At 36.7% G+C, this 19,784-nt stretch overlaps 4 protein-coding genes across 4 annotated transcripts; 2 read left to right on the top strand and 2 right to left on the bottom strand.

Annotated features, from left to right (window-relative positions):
• The first annotated feature begins 845 nt into the window (after positions 1-845).
• BUB3.1 (Transducin/WD40 repeat-like superfamily protein) lies at positions 846-4,342 on the top strand. The gene is made up of 9 exons (XM_089068503.1): positions 846-1,098; positions 1,205-1,335; positions 1,546-1,628; positions 2,327-2,593; positions 2,944-3,019; positions 3,342-3,422; positions 3,679-3,757; positions 3,859-3,959; positions 4,033-4,342. Exons 1-9 carry the CDS (start codon positions 979-981, stop codon positions 4,118-4,120), a joined length of 1,026 nt encoding a protein of 341 aa, XP_088924629.1. The 5' UTR covers positions 846-978; the 3' UTR covers positions 4,121-4,342.
• A 131-nt stretch (positions 4,343-4,473) lies between these two features.
• LOC125214089 (ATP-dependent Clp protease proteolytic subunit-related protein 1, chloroplastic) lies at positions 4,474-8,315 on the bottom strand. Its single transcript, XM_048114967.2, has 9 exons — positions 8,076-8,315; positions 6,993-7,108; positions 6,603-6,806; positions 6,402-6,506; positions 6,204-6,266; positions 5,951-6,062; positions 5,255-5,316; positions 4,994-5,176; positions 4,474-4,859 (listed from the first exon to the last, which is right to left on the bottom strand). Exons 1-9 carry the CDS (start codon positions 8,296-8,298, stop codon positions 4,776-4,778), a joined length of 1,152 nt encoding a protein of 383 aa, XP_047970924.2. The 5' UTR covers positions 8,299-8,315; the 3' UTR covers positions 4,474-4,775.
• Positions 8,316-11,330: 3,015 nt separating this feature from the next.
• LOC148930157 (putative disease resistance protein At3g14460) lies at positions 11,331-12,270 on the bottom strand. Its single transcript, XM_089066374.1, has 2 exons — positions 12,178-12,270; positions 11,331-11,771 (listed from the first exon to the last, which is right to left on the bottom strand). The coding sequence occupies exons 1-2, from the start codon at positions 12,268-12,270 to the stop codon at positions 11,331-11,333; spliced, it is 534 nt and encodes a 177-aa protein (XP_088922500.1).
• Positions 12,271-14,112: 1,842 nt separating this feature from the next.
• Positions 14,113-17,667, top strand: LOC148930156 (uncharacterized). Its single transcript, XM_089066372.1, has 7 exons — positions 14,113-14,322; positions 14,477-15,244; positions 15,336-15,452; positions 15,523-15,654; positions 15,711-15,937; positions 16,359-16,881; positions 17,404-17,667. Exons 1-7 carry the CDS (start codon positions 14,113-14,115, stop codon positions 17,665-17,667), a joined length of 2,241 nt encoding a protein of 746 aa, XP_088922498.1.
• Positions 17,668-19,784: the final 2,117 nt, after the last annotated feature.

The raw sequence follows: 19,784 nt of genomic DNA, 5'->3' as shown, positions 1-19,784 counted from the left end.
TCGACACCAAGCAAGACACCCCTATCAATAAATATTTCTACATCCGCCAATATCTGCATCCAATAATACAGTATCGTTCCTATCAGAATCATGCCATAATTTCCACACCACAATACCAAATAAAGTCTTCCAAGTAGTGTCATCAATTTCAGTATTATCACTGAGGTTTCTATAGCGAAAACTTAATAAAAAAACAAAAATCAATTGACAAATAACACAATTTTGCGAAACATAGGATAGTTCTATCTCGATTGTAATATATTTATGAGTTGTGTTTACGTGTTGACATTTTTATTTGTGAGTTTTGGGATGTATACTAATCTCTCCATCTCGCATTTAGAAGTCTCATTTGACTTATTATTTTAGAAAATATAAAAGAATGTGAGTGGAAAAAATAGAAGAATTTGAGACCTTTTTTAGGAGTATTTGTTAGTTTTATAGTAAAATATAAATGAAATATAAAATTTATCTAGTAAAAATAAACTGGAACTCTTAATGACATAAAAAAACAGTGGTTGAAAATGCTTTTTTATTTTAACTTTTGTAAAGATACTATCTAGTATGTACCAAATGAATACTTCAATATTATAATTTGAAAAAAATAGCACTTCAAACTTATTTAAATTTCTAATTCCGTCATTTCAAACAACATTACACTTTATGATTTTTTCGTCCAATTTTTCAAGTTGCAAGAGATACTAAAATGCTTGTAATGTATAGTAATTTAAATATATAGAGTGGAATGAAAATTAGAAAACAATAGTAAATTAATACTCACAAAAAAAAAGGGTTTGGGAAACTTTTTAGGGATTTTTTTGGCCAAACCTAAAACTGTTTTAAAAACGGAGCTCATCTGGATTTGAATTTGAATTCCCTTTTCCTCCGCCTCTCTCTCTCTCTCTCTCTCATCACAAATAATCAAATCACCTCCGTTTCGTCTCTCTCACCGCCGAATCCCCACTGCGAATTGCAGTAATCATGACGGCGGCGCCACCACCTTCGACGGGGAGGGAGCTATTGAACCCCCCGACCGACGGAATTTCCAACCTCCGGTTCTCCAACCACAGCGACCACCTCCTTGTTTCCTCATGGGATAAGGTTATCACTATATTTCATTAAGCTTAGAATGCAAAGTCTCGTTTTCTAATTTTGAATTTCTCCGTTTTGATATCTCGATTTAATTCCTTTTTTTCTTATCTATCAGAGTGTCCGATTGTATGATGCTAGTGCCAATGCGCTCAGAGGGGAGTTTATGCACGGCGGCGCTGTGCTAGATTGTTGCTTCCATGATGATACCTCGGGGTTTAGTGCTTCTGCTGATCATACTGTTAGAAGGTGATTTTCGATTTTTATTCGTTTTGGACAGCTTTTTGGGTGATTTGTTCTGAAATGGTACACTATAATGTTTTAGGTCATTGGTAGGATTTATTAGTTTAATTGATTTTAGTTCCATGAAAGGATTGATAGTGTGATGGATCTTAGTTCCTCTTGAGTTTTTTTGGTTGCTGTTGATTTATGTGGCTACTGGTTGTTGTTATTCTCCAGGCTCGTGTTCAACTACAACAGGGAGGATGTTTTGGGGCGGCACGATGGGCCTGTGCGATGTGTTGAATACTCATACGCAACTGGTTGGTCTTTCATCACAACCGTTTTTTGTTTCTTTGTCTATAGCTAAAGTATAATTTTCTCTGACAGTTATGTATTCTAATGAATTCCACAAAAAAACGACTTTTATTTTGCTCTAAACGTGATTTTGATTATTTGTGGAGCACGTTTAGCCTGAGCTGAACATGTTAGGACTGAGAAAATGTTACAGCATGTATGCTCATATAGTTGTTAAGACTAATGTACACATAAAAGGCCTACTATATTTATCCCTTGTTCAGTGCATTTGGAATGATACTTGAGCAAAATATCAGTTATTACTTTCTTTCTTATCCATTTTCCAGTACTTGCATGTCAGCATAGACTGTAGGCTGTAGCCTATGAAATTTTGAAATCTCGTTCCTTTTTTAGCAAGTTGATGTAATGCAGTTCAGTTATCCATTGGACCACTGTCTACACTTTTAAGCTTGTTATAAAGTTTTGAATTTTATTGAACTATGTGATTGCCAAAGAGGCACTTATTTGGCTACTTGATGTCCACTACATGCACTTGAGGTTGTATAAGTCCATTCTCGAATTTGAACAAGCTATAAGTGCAGAAGTCAGGAAGTTGAACTTTCACTGAATTATCCAATACTCAACTTCAGCTTGGTTCACTGCAGATGCATGGAGCTATGGATAATTCTATTTCTTTTGATGAATGTACATTATCTTCTTTTAGGTCAAGTAATCACGGGTAGCTGGGACAAAACCTTGAAGTGCTGGGATCCAAGAAGTTCCAGTGGCCAGGATCGTTCTCTTGTTGGAACATATACTCAACCTGAGCGTGTATATTCTATGTCTGTTGTGGGCAACCGCGTAGTGGTTGCTACTGCTGGAAGACATGTAAATGTGTATGATCTTCGGAACATGTCTCAACCTGAACAACGGAGGGAATCTTCTTTGAAATACCAAACAAGATGTGTCCGATGTTATCCTAATGGGACAGGTGCTGCTTTCTCAACTTACTATTCACCATAGATTGCTGTGGAGTAAAACCAATTGTTGGTCCAGAGATTTTTAGCTATCATGAGCAGTTGTTAAGTAGATTGAATTCCTTTACATAGAAAATAAAAATATCAAATTTTATTAGTGACTGTTGGTTAACAGTTGCTAAGGAATCGTGAAAACTCTGCTATATTATAACAATGGAGTTATGCTGCTTGGTAGATCCCATATGGATTATGGAAAAGAGTTACATTAAAAATTTCTACATTTAGTAGATAATACTGAGTACAAATTTTTTTGAAACTGTCAACTCATAACTGCTCTTTCTGACTGTAAGTTTGAGATTTTCAGGTTATGCTCTTAGCTCTGTTGAAGGGCGAGTAGCCATGGAGTTTTTCGATCTGTCAGAGGCAGGCCAATCTAAAAAGTATGTATCAATTGCCCCATATTTGAGGATGTAGGAATACGAAAAACTTCCTGAAGATACATATGACTAAATAACTTTGGGAGAAAACTTCTATTTTATTTTTCTTTTTTGATGTCTACCTTGTTCTTTGTGCCACTATCTTTACAGTAGTTGTACTCGTATAACAAATAACCAATTTGCTTAATTTAATTTTCTGCATGACTATTTATAAACTGGCAGACCAGTTTTATCTTGGTAGCATGTAATAATCTTTATTGAAGTTTCACTTAGCTGCATAATATTTACTGTTTCATAATATCCTTGTTAAATTTCTCATCTGCAGGTATGCATTTAAGTGCCATAGGAAGTCTGAAGCAGGAAGAGATATTGTATACCCTGTGAATGCCATTGCGTTTCACCCTATGTAAGTTCATTTTCTCTCTAAATATTGAATTTTTGGTCCTAGATTATATCTTAACTTCATCATATTCTTAATTTGGCTGAGTCTGTTGTTGAAGTTCACTTTTCAAAGAATAGGAAATAGAAGTAGAAACTGCTGTCATCATGCACTATAATGGAGAAGGGCAAGCATACATGTAGAACAAAGTTAGAAATTTGGCTAGTCATGAATTAAGATAATTGTTGGAGTCTCTAACTTCGCTTGATAACGCTGCATGCAGCTATGGTACCTTTGCTACTGGGGGTTGTGATGGTTATGTTAACATGTGGGATGGAAACAACAAGAAGAGGCTGTATCAGGTATAAGATGCTAAATCTCATTTTTTACTTAGACTGCCATGTTTCAAAAGACGTGATTACTAAGTTGCTCTTGTCCGCTGCTATTTGGTTACATTGTGAAGTACACAAAGTATCCGACAAGTATTGCAGCATTGTCCTTTAGCAGAGACGGTAGACTGCTGGCTGTCGCATCTAGTTACACATACGAAGAGGGAGATAAACAGTGAGAACCCTCCCCCTCTCTCCCTCTCCCTGTTTCGATAAATTCACATTTCTAACTCTGATCACTTTTGCAGCCATGAGCCAGATGCCATATATGTCCGCAGTGTGAACGAAGTAGAAGTCAAGCCAAAGCCTAAAATGCTTCCCAACCCCGCTTCATGAGTTAGGCAAGAGTGAAGTTGCTTGTGTGCTGTTTCCTAAGCGAGTGTTATTTTGTGATCATTTACTCATTGATGACTAGTTTTAATGGGACGATGATGTCTAGTTTTTAATGGTACGAATATGTCTAATATTGTAGTGTGCTACGAATACAATTGACAAGTGATTTAGTAAAAAACTAAAGCATGCTCTGCTTCCGCAGCAGTTTGTCTCACTTCCATATAATTTGACTACATTGCTAAAAATACTTAGTTTCAATTGAACATGTACGACAGGAGTAAATGTATGTTCATGATACTAGCATTTTGAGAAATTTAAATCAAAATGGATCATATACACAATTTTCTTCACAGACAAACAAACAAAAGATGCCCCACTTCAAGTGTTGCAAATGGTTATAGGCAAAATGGGTCATATACACAATTTTCGAACAACATTTCACTATTAGTCGTTACATCTTATATTTTCTTCGATTCAGAATACAATAATTGTAAAGGATGAGCATTAAAGCTCTAATACTTGTGGCATATGTTTTTCATAAAGTACAAGCATTATATAAGGGCCAGTAACATCATCAAGAGTGGTAGATCCAAGATGGAGCTGCTTGAGGGCCAGTAACAGCAATGTCATGCCAACCTTGCCACAAATATCTCACAAGTTACCTAAACCCCGATGGAGCTGCTTGAGGGCCTGCTGCAGCTCTTCTCATTGCTTTCGACTGTGCTAGCAGCTCTTCGTAGTTCTGACAATAGGAGATTCATTGTTAGAATACAAATGGTAGGTATTTTTTTAAAGCATACAGTGGTGGTCAGAAACTACGCTGCTAAGTACACCAAAAAATATAAATGAAATAAAATAATGAGTTATGTATGTTACCCGTTTCTCAAAGGCGGAATCCTGAGAAGTAATGATCTTGTCAGCAATGCCATAGTCAATGGCCTCCTGTGCTTGGAAATATTTTGGGCGTTGGATGTCTTTCTCAATCTCCTCCTTTGGTTTTCCTATTCCTTTGGCTAAGAGTTCGAGGTAATATTCCGTGTTTGCCTCTAGTTCTTTTGCCTGAGGAGACATAGAAGACATAACCTTAAGGATGCAACAAGCTATCACACAGAGAGAGAGAGAGAGAGAGAGAGATACCTTAATCCACATGTCAATGACAGCTCCACTCGATCTATTTACTTTTGGAAGGTACAGTTTTGCTGCAGCAAGAAGCAAAACCGTAAAAACCAAAAACCCACAAGTTTACGATGAGCATGGAATCTACAAGTCACCAAAGCACCAAACAAATCAACTATCAAAGCCAATTCAGTAGGCAAAGCACAAGCAGTTTCCTATGGCATTGCCATTGTGCCTTAAATGATAGTAGAAAAATTGAAAATGTTTCCCAAAAACCAGCAGGATCCAAACAACCAAGAAACAAACTCAAAAAGCTGGAAAACTCATGTGTTTAATCAGTAGCAACAGAGAGTAGCATGTTCTTCCTCTTAGTGGTTGAGGGTAATAAGGTTGGCCCCAGGCAAAGATAAAAAGCAAGCCATATAAAATATTTTTCTCGAGCAGAAAAGGAGCTAGCTTCATAGATAATCAATCATTAGGGACTTCAAAATACACCAACGATATATCATTCACTTCATTAATCTATCAACTCGCATTATATATTGTGTTAGTCCATGATATCCTAGAGAATGAGAGATAAGCTTATGACGAACTACCCCAGAAAAGTAGTACTAATAAGAAAAAGGTTCTCTGAAGCACAATGCACCATTACTATCATAATATGAGATCTAAATATCTCAACAAAAAGCAGAGTGATATATACAGGTCATATCTTACTGGATGAGTTTGGCTGTAATCCGCGATAGCCTTCTGCTCCAAGAGAAAGAAGCATTGCTGCTTGTCCGTATGCCATTCCACAATTCACAGTGTAGACATCTGCTTTGCAATACTAATGACAGAACAGTTGGACGAAAATGTCAAACACCAGACTCCAACAAAACAATTATAAGAGGCAGTCTCTCCACAGTTGGATCATGAAGCTTACTGTCAACTGATAAACTTAAGTCATTATTTATAATCAGGAGCTTACAGCCATAGTGTCAGCAATTGCATAGGCCTCAGTTTCAGATCCAACAGTCTCCATCTTCTCATTCTGGGAAAACAAACAAGGCCAGAAGAGAAAAATGTAAGATTATAAAATATATATATGGAGTACTAGTGCATGCGAGACAATTGGGTTTGTGCACATGTACAGAAAAACAAATTATATCAGGTGATTATTGATTACCTGGGTGCCAGAAGAGTTGATATATAGATATATTGGCTTTGTTGAGCTGTCATAATCCAACCACATAAATTGAGCAACAAGAAGCTCGGTAACAGCTGGTACTATCTGCATCAAACAGAATCAAACAGTAAGAATAAAGAAATGTGACTTTGAAAGAATCAAGTATTGTGTACAAGGTCAGTAAAGCAAGAGCTCCACTACCGGCATCCCCAGATAGACGATCCGGGCATCCAATAGCAAAGATGGCAAATCAGGAGGAGCTGTTCTAGGCCTTCCAGCTCCTCTGGCCCCTCCGCGGTACATGCTTACACTCATGCTATACTTAGAGGGTCCTCTTTCATTCATGCCAGTTGTGCTCCACATTCCACCATTATTCAAGTAATTGCAGGCTGATGAAATGCTTTCCTAAATAAGCAAAAACTAATCAGTATTCTCTTGGGGAAAGATTCCTCAAGCAGCAAAAATTGTTTCCTCATACCGTATAACTATGATACTTGCAAATTGCAGCCATATGATGCAATACAGCGAAAAGAACAAGGAAAGGAAAGAGGTATCACATATATGGTGTTGCGAAAACACAGAGATTTGTACCTCTGTGACTTTTTCTGACTGTCGACGGACAGGGTTATCTTCTGTCATGAACATATCCATCTGCGATGGTGAAAGGCCATATAGATACTGAGGCGCATTCTTGTAATTTTCCATCACTACAAAAGAGATGGTACCTCAGTTACAGGCTGCAAAATTCTTGAGGCATTTTGATGCAATATAAAAGCTTGTTCAACAAAGCATAGTATGATGAAGTAATTCAAATTTCAAAAATAAAGAACTCAACCAAAAAGAGTGTACAGTACTGTAATACTACACATAGACAAAAAGAAAAACATGACCTCATGTGTCTGATCATTATTGTCTTAAGTCTTAACATCTAAAAGCTTCATTTAACTAATCGATTAATCACAAGTTACTACCTAAATGCTAAATTCAAACCAAAACTAACCAGTATTGGAAATGTTAGTAACTGATTCTGAGGGCACACTCTGCTCTAATATGTCAAGGTCTGAACTCTATGGATCAGTCTTTACACTTAGGGAATAGAAATCAAACTTATCCTAAATTTATTCTATCTCAAATGAAAATAACCACAGATGATCTCATCAAATAGCGCGTTTGCTGCTCAGAAGACCTAGCTATAAATAACGTCCTTCCTCAGAGTAGGCTTACGCAGCAACCAGATAGCATTGACACTGTTAGCAGTAAATTAATATGTGAATAACTTGCCATTATCCAATTGGAAAGCTAATACATTTAACTAAGGTTGGATTACGTTTATTGATATGTAAACATCATCTTCTCTTTCACACTTAGCTTCATTAGCGGTTGCAATTTCGAAAAAAGATTAGAGCACGATGCACGAGGAAAGCAAAAGGGGGAAAATCTGTAAGAATCAGCTACTTCATACATATAAAATCTTCATAACATACGCTAGTTCTTTCTTCTCCACACACACACACACAAAGACACGCCTCCGAATTCAAAAAATCCCCAAAAATCTCCAACGAACAAGGATTACCAATGAAGCTCCCACAAAAGCTACCAAGCAAGACAATACGCCAGAAATAAAAATAAAAACAAAAAATATGGAAAAGGAGGTGAGAGAAGAGCATCACATACAGCCATCTTTGAGATTTTCCTGGCGAAACTGTTTGGGTATATGGTCGAGAGATTTGCGAGCTTCCGGAGACTTGAATCCGCATCTCCGAATCGCGGTTTTACGGGTCTTAGCTGCGAATAGTAGCTTGGGATTGTGCAGAAAAGCAGAGGTCGCGGCCTGCTCACGGTTGTCTAAGGAAGTAGTGGATGAGAGAGGCGAGAGTAGGAGAGAAGAAGACGCCATTGAAATTGCGAAATGAAATGAAGCCAACCAAATTGAAACTATATTATGAATCCTAGTTATTGGGCTTAATTTACCCTTTGGTTTGGGCTTAATTATTCTCCTCATTTTATCTGCCCAACTTTGTAGTATATTTTTTTTTTTACTCGCAACTTTACCTACATCTAGGGAGTAATCAATCGCTAATTAATTAGTAATTACATATTATATTAAGATCAAATTTTACTTATTAGATTAGAAGGATTAATTACTACTGTAATTAATTAGCAATTATAAATTAAGATAAAAATTTAATCATTAGATTAGGAGATTTGACAGTTGAAATAATACCATAGATTAGATTTTTTTAATTTAAAAAAATTATTAAATAAACTTAAAGGATATTAATGTCAATTCTCTCTCATCAAAATCATCTCAAAACTTTAAATTAATGCAATTCTCTTGATTTAAATTATTTTTACATAAAAAATATATTAAATTAAAGATAATTTTATAAGGATTTCAACGAGATTTCAATTGCATATGTTCCAACGATGTTCGAGTGATGAAATTTGATAAATTATATTATAATATATGTTGATAAGCAGATTTTATCAAAAAATGCAAAAAAAATCTCAATATAGTATATGCAAAATCTCAATATAATGTAGGTAAAACATCAATAAAAATGTGTTTATATTTTCTTTTCCTTGTGTTGATATTCTTATGTCATATTGTTGATATTTGTAATACACTATGTTGATAACAAAAAACACCCACGAAAATTATCATATGATAACATAATGACGATATTACCCTTTTATTGATATTTTGTATACTATTTATTGAAATTTGTGAGCTTTAATCTCATCCACTCATTTCAAAATCCAAGGGTGTAGATTTAGTCTTAGTTTTGGATTATGGTGCTATAAGCATTACGATTATTATATTCATAAGTTTAATTTGTTTTTAGGTAAATTGCCTAAAAAGTCACGAACTTTGGGGAAAGTTTGATTTTTCCCACAAACTATAAAAGTTGCACCTAAAGTCACGAACTTTATCGGATCGTGCAAATTTCCAAACTACCAGACCTAGTGGCATATTTCCGTTAAAAACTTATCCCACGTGGCATGCCGAAGGCATGACTTGGCAAAATTTCTGGCTTAACCCTAAACTCAAGTAATATAACCTCTTTTTGGCTGATTTCGAAAGCGCAACCCCAATTCAATTGATGGAAAACGTAATCGACAAGAGTGAAATCGTCGTCAAACAGTTTAGGGATGAAATCGGCTACGTATAAAGAAGATTTAACATAAAAAAAAAACCATAAAACGACGTCGTTTTATGCCCAGTAAAAATTTTTGCCAAGTCACGCCTCCGCCATGCCACGTGGGATAAGTTTTTAACGGAAATATGTCGTCAGGTTGATAGTTTGGGAAATTTGCACGATTCGATAAAGTTCGTGATTTTAGGCGCAACTTTTATAATTTGTGGGAAAAACCAAACTTTACCCAAAGTTTATGACTTTTTGGGTAATTTTCCCCAATACTAAATTTATATTTTATGTTATATGTAATTTAATTATTTTTTTAAAATTAGGCTATTCACATATGTTTAGGGGTCATGAACCACCATTTGACCAATATATACGTCTTTTATGTGATGTATTATGGGATGTGCTTGTCACAATTTCAAAATTTTAAACAAGAACTCTCTATTTAGGAAAGCAAATTTATGCATGGCACCCATTTAAAAAATAAAGCCTTGTATATTTGATAGTATTTAAAATGGACATGAATACAATTTCAAATATGTTACTAGTAATTCACTTTAATATTAATAATGGCTGATATATTTGATTTCTGAACGAGTGTGAACCAAATATATTTGATTTCAAACATAGGTGATTTTTTATTTTCCAAAGTGGATGCGAACGCTTGAGATAATTAGTTCATGCTTATGATTGATTTCATTTGTACATAAACATACTACTAATATATAATCCAAATTATACTTTGGTTGGTGTAATAAACCACTTTGCCCTTTATGTGGAAGGTTAGCAGCCACACAAATCCCCATCGCCTGAGCTTATTGACATCATTTTTCCCCCTTCATTTGCGATTATGCGGCTACGAGGAATGATTTATGGTTCAATTCCTTGCCTGAGTTTTATGTGTTGGATATATTGGGAGCTATTGAACAAAGTTTTATAGTTCGCTATGAAAGGTAGTTGAAACGGTTGGAGGAAGCGTAGAAGCTCGTGTGTAGCTGAGAGTATATATATCTCATATTCTTGGTTAGTTGGTTACAATATCGCTTGTGCAATTTATTTGAATTTGGGTGATTATTAATATACACAGTGCCATGCTTTATCTGTAATCTAATCGAAAAAGAGGAATAACCCTACAACTATTAAACACCCTGTCGATTTTAAACACGATTGTGCATAAGAAAGAGTTGTTTGAACATATAAAATATACTAACAAACATTACAATAATAGGTTACTAAGGTGTTGAATATGGTCCACAGAGAGACCAGAGTAGGTGACAAGGGTGTACAGAAAGACAAGTGCGAATCCAGATGTTTGCACAATCCCATAATATACCTGCATGCATATACATTAATCATTGTAGCCTCTCAAATATAGTAATAGTATATTTTAATAACGAAAGATGAGATTACCCGTAACATCAAGGCTGAAGGGATGGGCAGTTTCTAACATGTGAGGTGGGAAAAAGGATTGAAGCTTTTTAGGTAGACTGGATAGCAGTGGACCCTCAACAACTGTAAATGTGTCAAGACATGACATATCATTGCGCTGCGGTTGTTCTGCCACTATGTCAATTTTGACACATTTTCAATCACAAAGCACTTCAATGAAGGGAACTTCACCACATGCACAACATTTTTACCGTAAAATTCATCGTCTATCAACTCCAAACGAGGCATGTCTGACACAGAAAAGTATGTGAGGGGAGGAAGTTCTCCCAAACACGGAAGACGGTCACAATATTGCAATCCTTCCAGTCGAACACTTGTAAAGTGATAGGAAGAATCACTTAACCAAGAAGGATAAATCTGTGCCAGAATAGTTCCGGATGAACAACTCATTCAAATTTACATAAGGCCGAAGATTTGCAAGCACTTGACCATGTGCTGAGTTTTCTTCACCTGATGTCCATTCAAGTTCCAGTTTCTCTAAGAGTGTCTTCATGCCTAACGGCGCGTCACTGACTTCGCTTGCACTTACAACTTCAATATTTCTTATGTGAAGCGAGCGCCTAAGGCAGTTCAGGTCCTTCAGCCCTACAATGCCACAACCACTGTCCTTACTAATGACATAAACTAAGAGATGCTGGAGTTGAGTTATTTTACCAAATTCTGGTGGCATGCGTTGAATCTTTTCCTCATCCAGAAAAACATGTCGCAAATTTGTAAAACGACTCATATGCTTCGGCAACTTAGTAAGGTTGGGGCAATTTCTTAACTTTGGTATCTGTAAAAGCAGAAAGGCTACATATGGAGAGCGGAAGTTGAGAAATCGGGTTGTCAGAGAGGTTAAGGTAGCGAAGATACTCCAATTTGCTTATCGACTCCACAAGCACAGTTAGTTTAGCACCACTCAATCCCAAGACTTTCAAACACTTCAAATGTGAGAATAACTTGGAATCGATCTCTGTTGAAACATGATCAATACTCATTAGTATGAATGTCAACAACCTTGTATTCTGAATCGACCCCTTCAACAGTAATGTTTGTTGGCTGTCATTAAGCAATGAAAAATGACAGGAAGTCCCAAATAAAGGATAACAACTCGACGCATCATGTTTCAAGTGGAAGCATATATCCCTGGAAATCAGTCGGGCCATACCATGAATGAAACTGTGCATTTTATATCTTACTTGTTGATCTGATGCAGTTTCACATTGCTTGAAGAAGAACTTGGATGGTAGATCATTGAAATAGCCTTCAGCTAAATCTTCCACTTCCAACATTTCAGCTCCTTTAGGCTGGACAAACCCTTCTGCCTTGGGTTGGGTCGATACAGTATATTGTACCAAAATAGTGACGAAATTAATAACAACGATTGATCACTTAGTAACTAGTGACGGTTACGTGATGGGAAAGCTTTAGTCATTAACTAGTGACACATTTATCCGTCACTAATATGAATATACCAACCCTATATTTTCCACCATGGCAGGTTAGTAATTTTAATGACGCAAATCTGCCACTAAACATTTTTAGTGACAAGCTATTGAATTACGACTTTATATAACATTAATCTGCCACTAACTAGCGATTTTATTGTAGTGACGTTGGAATTGAAGATTATTCACTTTTAGTGTTAATCTTCTATATTTGATCGTATAATTAGATTGATCCTATTATCTGGTTCCATTTCTTATTTTATCTTCTTAATTTTATGCTTTTACCATTGACCATTACTAATTTTCTACCTTCACTATTTTTCTTTTTCTTTTTCTTAAACATCATACTATCATGCATTATTGTTAAATTCATATTAAGATCATACACTTTCTTCCTTTCCATAAAATTTAGTCAAATTTATTTATTTATTTATGATATATTTATCTATTTTCTATGTTATTGACGTTATATTAAAATTCATATCATTTTCAAAAAGAAATGGAACGAATATAAATTTGAATATAAGTGGTTGAGATATTATTAATTGAAACCTACTATAACCCACTAAAAAAATGCGCTATTTACTGACGGAATTACCGTTGAACACAACTCCAAGGTTATTACAACTTCAAGTTTTAGTGGTGAGTGGAGGTGAATAGGAGGATTAGAGGAATTGGGATTGAATGCGAAGAAGAGATTAGAATGATTTCAACTTTTTTGGTAATAGGAATGTTATGTGTAAAGCAAGCTGTTTGTTTGATTAGATCAAGTTTTTTAGGATGTCTGCTTTATTCAGCAACAAAAATGAATATGGGGAGCATAAGTTCTATTTGCATGTGAAAACACAAGAAAAAAAAACAGTATTGATAGTATACTAAATATACTACCACATAATAAGATTTTAACAACATGTCACCGAACACTACATTTTTTCCAGCTCAGCATATCGACCACATAGGATTAGCCAGAGTACATTCTACAATAGTACAATTTCCAGAAATCATAAACAAAAGCTATCAAGATAAATGTGTATTTGAGACTTAGTGCTATTCACGAAGGTTGTAAGATTGCAATGTAAGGTTTAAATTACTTGCCTCCACCAATATAACTGCCCATCAGAGCAAGCTATTTTCCAGTTATCCTGACCAAGGGACTGCATGGGCACAATCAGGAAAGCCATTGGTGTCCCAACAACTGTTGCAATTCAGGGGTAAGAGAGGTCAGGGAAGTGGTGGGGGGTCTGGTTTAAGGGGTATGAGAGGTCAGAGGCATAGGAATGAAGAAGTTTTCATGAACAATTTGTCATATTGGTTCTTTGTTATCAATTATTCAAGTAATATGTTTTTTGAGGTGCAGTTCAATGTTTTTAGTTATGCGTATAATTTTGTTATTATCTAGGCAATGGTGCAAGCGATTGCAGCAACAAAGGGAGAAAATCCAAATTTGAGTGACATCTTCATCCTTCATCAAGGATGTTTGTGGAGGAAAGCTCGATAAGAAGAAGAGGATGTTCGGGACAGGAAACTTGGCACCTAACCTCGTGGTTTACACCTCGACAGAGTCTGCAAGAGCAACAACCTTGGATCCTTCCTTGCGAATTGAATTGCGTGATAAATTAAGGCTTTATTAAGGGGTGAATTAAATCCGTGTGACTGCTACCACATCTTTGTTTGCAAAATTCCGATATGAACGCCTTCCTCTTTTTTGCTTCCTATGTGGTATCATTGGACACGGAGAAAAACTGTGCCCCGAACGCCTTCAAGAGAATGGTAACAACAGAGAGTTCGAATGGGACAGCTCCCTTAGGGCAACACCACGTCGAATACAACAACCTAGGAGCAGCTGGTTGCGCAACAATGATGGAAGCCCACTCGAATGATCATTCAGTAAACCAGGTACTAATACAACTTCTCAGAAAACAACAACTCACAATATGAATGATATGATTACGTGTGAGAACACTCCTCTGTCTAACTTCAAACGACAAAGGACAACTGTTTCACCGACCGCTGAAGTTTCGACTGAGATCGACTCGACAGCCGTCTCTAGCGAGTTACTTACTCGTTCAACAATTACATTGGCGGGCGCCTTTGTGCAACCCGACCAGTCATCATGAAAATACTAAGTTGGAACTGTCGGAGTCTCGGGAACCTCCGGGCAGTTCAAGCGTTGGACGATCTCCTACGCCAGTACAAGCCGGATGTGGTTTTTCTTATTGAAACTTTAGTTGATAGTAAGAAAATTGAAGAGCTACGGAAGAAGTTGCATTTTGATTTTGGGTACGGGGTCAGCCGAACAGGTAGAAGTGGTGGTCTTGCAGTTTTGAGTAGATTATCAAGCAAGATAGTTGTAACTACAAGTTCTCATAACTATGTAAATGTGAAAATTTATATGGATGATGGTTTTGAGTGGTTAATGACATGTTTTTATGGCTACCCAGAAAAATTTCGTAGGCATGCTTCTTGGGAACTATTGAAGTCTCTTGACCCTGGTCTTGATGTACCTTGGCTAGTAATTGGTGATTTCAATGATCTTGCATGTAGTTCAGAGAAAATCGGTGGTAATGATCACCCAACCTATTTACTAAATGGATTCCGTTCTGCACTCCAGCACTGTGATTTACATGAAATAGAATGGCTTGGTTACTCTTATACATGGGAGAGGAGTAGAGGATCACCTAATTGGGTTCGTGAGAAACTTGATAGAGCGGTAGCTAACACTAAATGGTTTGAGAAATTTGAAAACGCAATAATCAAAACAGGGGTTTCTTCAGTTTCTGATCATTCACCTATCATACTATCTACCGATATTGTTGCAGTACAATGGCATATGAGGCGTTTTCGTTTTGAGAATAGTTGGGTTTAAACAACCTGAGTTTCGGCAATTGGTTGTATCACTGTGGAATCAGGCAAATCACAGACTTACTCACAAAATTCAGCATATGGGTAGTACCTTACAGAAGTGGGGACGCAATCTGAACAAGAAACTCAACATCAAGAAGAAACATTTAAAGATCAGACTTGAAGTTTGTCGAGACAATAACACAGATGAGCACACTAACTTACGAGCTGAGTTGAGTACAATCCTTGACATAGAAAGAATTCAGTGGAAACAAAGAGCTAAAGAATTTTGGCTTCAAGAAGGAGATGCGAATACGGAATATTTTCATCTTGCAGCAAATAATCGCAAATGACGAAACACTATTACAGAGCTGCGAAATGACTCAGGTGTAACAATCCGCAACAAAGATGGTATTCATTCTATTATTAATAATTATTTTCAGCTATTATATACTGCTGAAGTTACAGATTTTGAGCCCATAACGTCTTTAGTTAATCCACGAGTTTCTTCAAATGATAATGCTGAATTACTTGCCCCGTTTACACATGAGGAATTTCGAAGAGCTGTGTTTTCTATGCATCCCGATAAAGCACCAGGTCCTGATGGTCTTAATCCTGCTTTCTATCAGAAATTTTGGCATTTGATAGGTGATGAGGTTGTTGCTGCAGGGTCTTACTCCCTCCGTCCACAAAAAATAGATCACTTTGTGTATGGCACAGGTTTTAATGTAGAATTAGTAAAGTAAGAGAGAGGAGGAGAAAAGGTAGGTAAAGTAAGAGAGAGATAGGGAGAAAAATTGAGTAAAGTATGAGAGAGGGAAGAAAAAGTGGAAAAGTATGAAAGATAAACTTTCCATATTTAGAAAGTGATCTATTTTTTTTGGACGTCCCAAAATGGCAAAAGTGATCTATTTTTTATTGACGGAGGGAGTATATAAGATTATTGCAAAAGTTCTTGCTAACCGCCTTAAGAGATTACTCCCCAAAGTAGTTTCTGAAAATTAGTCCGCTTTCATCAAAGGTAGATTGATTACCGATAATATCCTGGTTGCTTTCGAACTAATCCATCACATGAAAAATCGTTCAAGCAGAGCAGGAGAGAATGTTGCTTTAAAACTTGATATAAGCAAAGCTTATGATCGCATTGATTGGGGTTTCCTTGAAGCTATGATGGCAGCCCTCGGATTTGATCGTAGATGGACCACCATGATTATGATGTGTGTTCGACATGTTCGTTACTCAATCTCTATCAATGGAAATGAGATAGGGCCAGTTCTCTCATTACGAGGTGTTCGACAGGGCAATCCACTTTCGCAATACCTGTATGTCCTATGCGCGGAGGGATTAACTACCTTGCTAAATGAGGCTGAGCAACGCGGAATCATCCAGGGAATCTCCATATGTCAAGGCAGCCCTTTCGTCTCACACTTGCTATTTGCAGATGATTCCTTTTTATTCTTCAAGGCTACAGAACCACAATGTCTCGCCATCAAGAATATCTTGAAGACCTATGAACGTGCTTCAGGACAGGCAGTGAACCTTACAAAATCTGGCATCTTCTATAGTTCAAATGTGTTCGAGATTCAGAAAGAGATTTTATCAAGTATTCTCCAGGTATTCACTCCTCTTGATCATAGTCGATATCTAGGATTGCCATCCCTTGTCAGAAGTAATAAAAGATCTATCTTTGCACACATTAGAAATAGACTGTGGGCACGCATTCAAAATTGGAAAAATAGATTTTTGTCAAGAGCTGGTAAAGAGATTTTATTAAAAGCTGTAGCACAAGCCATTCCCACATATGTGATGAGTGTTTTCATGCTTCTAAGTTCTCTCTGTGACGAATTACAGAAGATGATGAATTCCTTTTGGTGGGGTTCGAAAGATGATGGTGGTAAAAAAGTGAATTGATTGAAATGGGACAGGATGTGTGAGAAAAAGTCTAACGGTGGTTTAGGCTTTAGGAATTTGCGATGCTTTAATTTGGCTATGCTAGCTAAACAAGGATGGAGGCTACTAAATTCTGAAAATTCTCTTATTTACCGCATTTACAAGGCTAGATATTTTCCCAATGGTGATTTTTTATCTGCGAATCTGAGGCACAACCCAAGTTTCACCTGAAGAGGTATTCATCAGGCTACTGCTATGTTGAAAGCGGGACTTAGATGGAGAGTTGGTAATGGTGAAAGGATTCGTGTTTGGCACGACCCATGGCTACCAAGAGAGTATGATTTCAAGGTTGATCAGGCGAACAACTTTATACTTCGCGTCATCGACTTACTTGATCAGTCTCAAACACAATGGGATTTGGATAAAGTTTGTAATGTGTTCAGCGAACGCGACATCACTACCATTCTATCTATCCCTGTCTCCCCGACCATCCCAGATAGATGTATTTGACACTTCGATAAATGTGGCACTTACACGGTAAAGTCCGGTTATTATGACCACTCCATGTTATTGACTGGAAGAAGATATGGCAACTCCACATTCCCCCAAAAGTTCATGAATTTCTATGGCGTGTGTTACGCAATGTGTTACCAACAAAATGTCGCTTACAAGAACGCTGCATATCTATTGATACTATTTGCGGTTGCGGCTCCTCGAATGAAGATCTCAACCATGCCCTATTGACTTGTTTTAAAGCAAGAGCCGTGTGGCAACATTGGGGAAAATGTGAACAAGCTTATCACTTCCATTTGTAGAATGTTATCAAACTATCAAGGAGTTAAACAACAAACATGTGTTAGAGGAGTTTATTATGATTTCTTGGCGGATTTGGTGGGCACGCAACCAAGCGGTATGGAGTGGGAATTATTTTCCACCCGGTGTAATTGTTGATCAAGCTCGAGAAACACTTGTAGAATGGCAAATGGCACAAGGTGGAAAACAAACATGCCTTCACGCAGACCCCATAGCTGCTCGCGAACCTCCACAGTTCAACACTAGAACAACACCATCCGAAAGCTGGCGATGTTACACGGATGCCGCTACATTCTCAGAGTCCAATATGATCGGCACAGGTTCTTTATTGCTATCGCACGACAGTTTATTTCTTAATGCGTTTTCATCTTGCCAATATGGGATTGTGCCTCCCCGTGTATCTGAAGCGATAGCCATTCGTACTACGCTTCAGTATGTTTCTCAACACTGTCCAGGGCCAGGTATCATATACACAAATGCACAAGGTGTAGTCTTCTCCATCATGAACACATCACCCGATTGATCCGAATATGGAGTCGTCATATCAGAATGTCAACAATTACTACTACAGAGACCTGATGTGGTAGTTGTTTGGGTTCGTCGATCAAACAATATGTTAGCACATATTCAGCTCGTAACTCCTTTATGTACCCTCCCTTTATGTTGTGGTCTTTTATTCCGGATTGTATCGTTGAATACTTTTAATCAATCTACTGTTTTTTCTTCAAAAAAAAAATTTAAGGGGTGAATTAAAAGGAGAAATAAGAGAGGAAATTAGGGGGGAATTTCGACAATATTTAGATGCGCAAAGTGTGAAAAATTCAGCGATGGAGGAAAAGATGAACCGGATCTTGATGTCTCAACAATCCAATTTCTCACGACTCATTGATGATGATGCTTCATAGACTTGATAAATATTAATGGAGGAGAAGATGAACCGGATCATGATGTCCCAACAATCCCATCTCTCACGACTCATTGATGATGATGCTTCACAGACTTAATACATATTTAATATAAACTCCCTATTATGTGTCCTTTTTTATCCGTACTTTGGTGATGTTTAACTAATATACCTTTTATCTATCATATCTTCATTATTTTGGCTGTTATTATTGGTTTGTTGCTATTATTGGATTATTTTGGCTATTATAGGTGATTTGACTGTATAAATGAAAATAGGTGACACACTGTAAATTACTGAATTAATTTGTGAACAATACTTATTAATTACCGACGGAATTGGTGTAGTTACCGACGGAAATAGTGGGAAAAAGAAATCGGTATTTACCGACGGATTTTGCACTAAATTTACCGACGGTAGAAATCGGTTGGGCAATCCGATGGAAAAAATTACCGACGGAATGTGCTATGTCGGTAAATATTATCGACGTGAAGTTTACGCCCGGAAAATTTTCGTCGGTGAGCAAATAACCGACGGAAAATAGATATTTACCGACGGAAAATTCCGTCGGTAATTTTTATGTTTTTTGTAGTGACCTTGTTAAAAAGAGAAACTTATTAACATATTCCGTCGGTAATTTTATTGTTTTTTGTAGTGACCTTATTAAAAAGAGGAACTTATTAAAACAAAAGACAACCACTCATTTTTATTTACAGACCAAAATAGAATAACATAACTATTAATTGTGATTTGATTAAGTATTCATATAAAATACAATTTTAATTTTTATATTTTATTCCTCTCAACTATAATTGATAGGAAAAAAAGAATAATAGCCTTAAATGCCAATAACATACTAATACTGATCATTAATCACATGAAACTACGCAAACACAATACTTATCAACAC

The sequence above is a fragment of the Salvia hispanica genome, chromosome 3 (genome assembly GCF_029641045.1).
Source record: "Salvia hispanica isolate PSC_SH4W2 chromosome 3, Shi_PSC_v1, whole genome shotgun sequence".
Taxonomy (NCBI): Eukaryota; Viridiplantae; Streptophyta; class Magnoliopsida; order Lamiales; family Lamiaceae; genus Salvia; species Salvia hispanica.
This window is presented reverse-complemented; position numbering and strand designations above follow the sequence as displayed.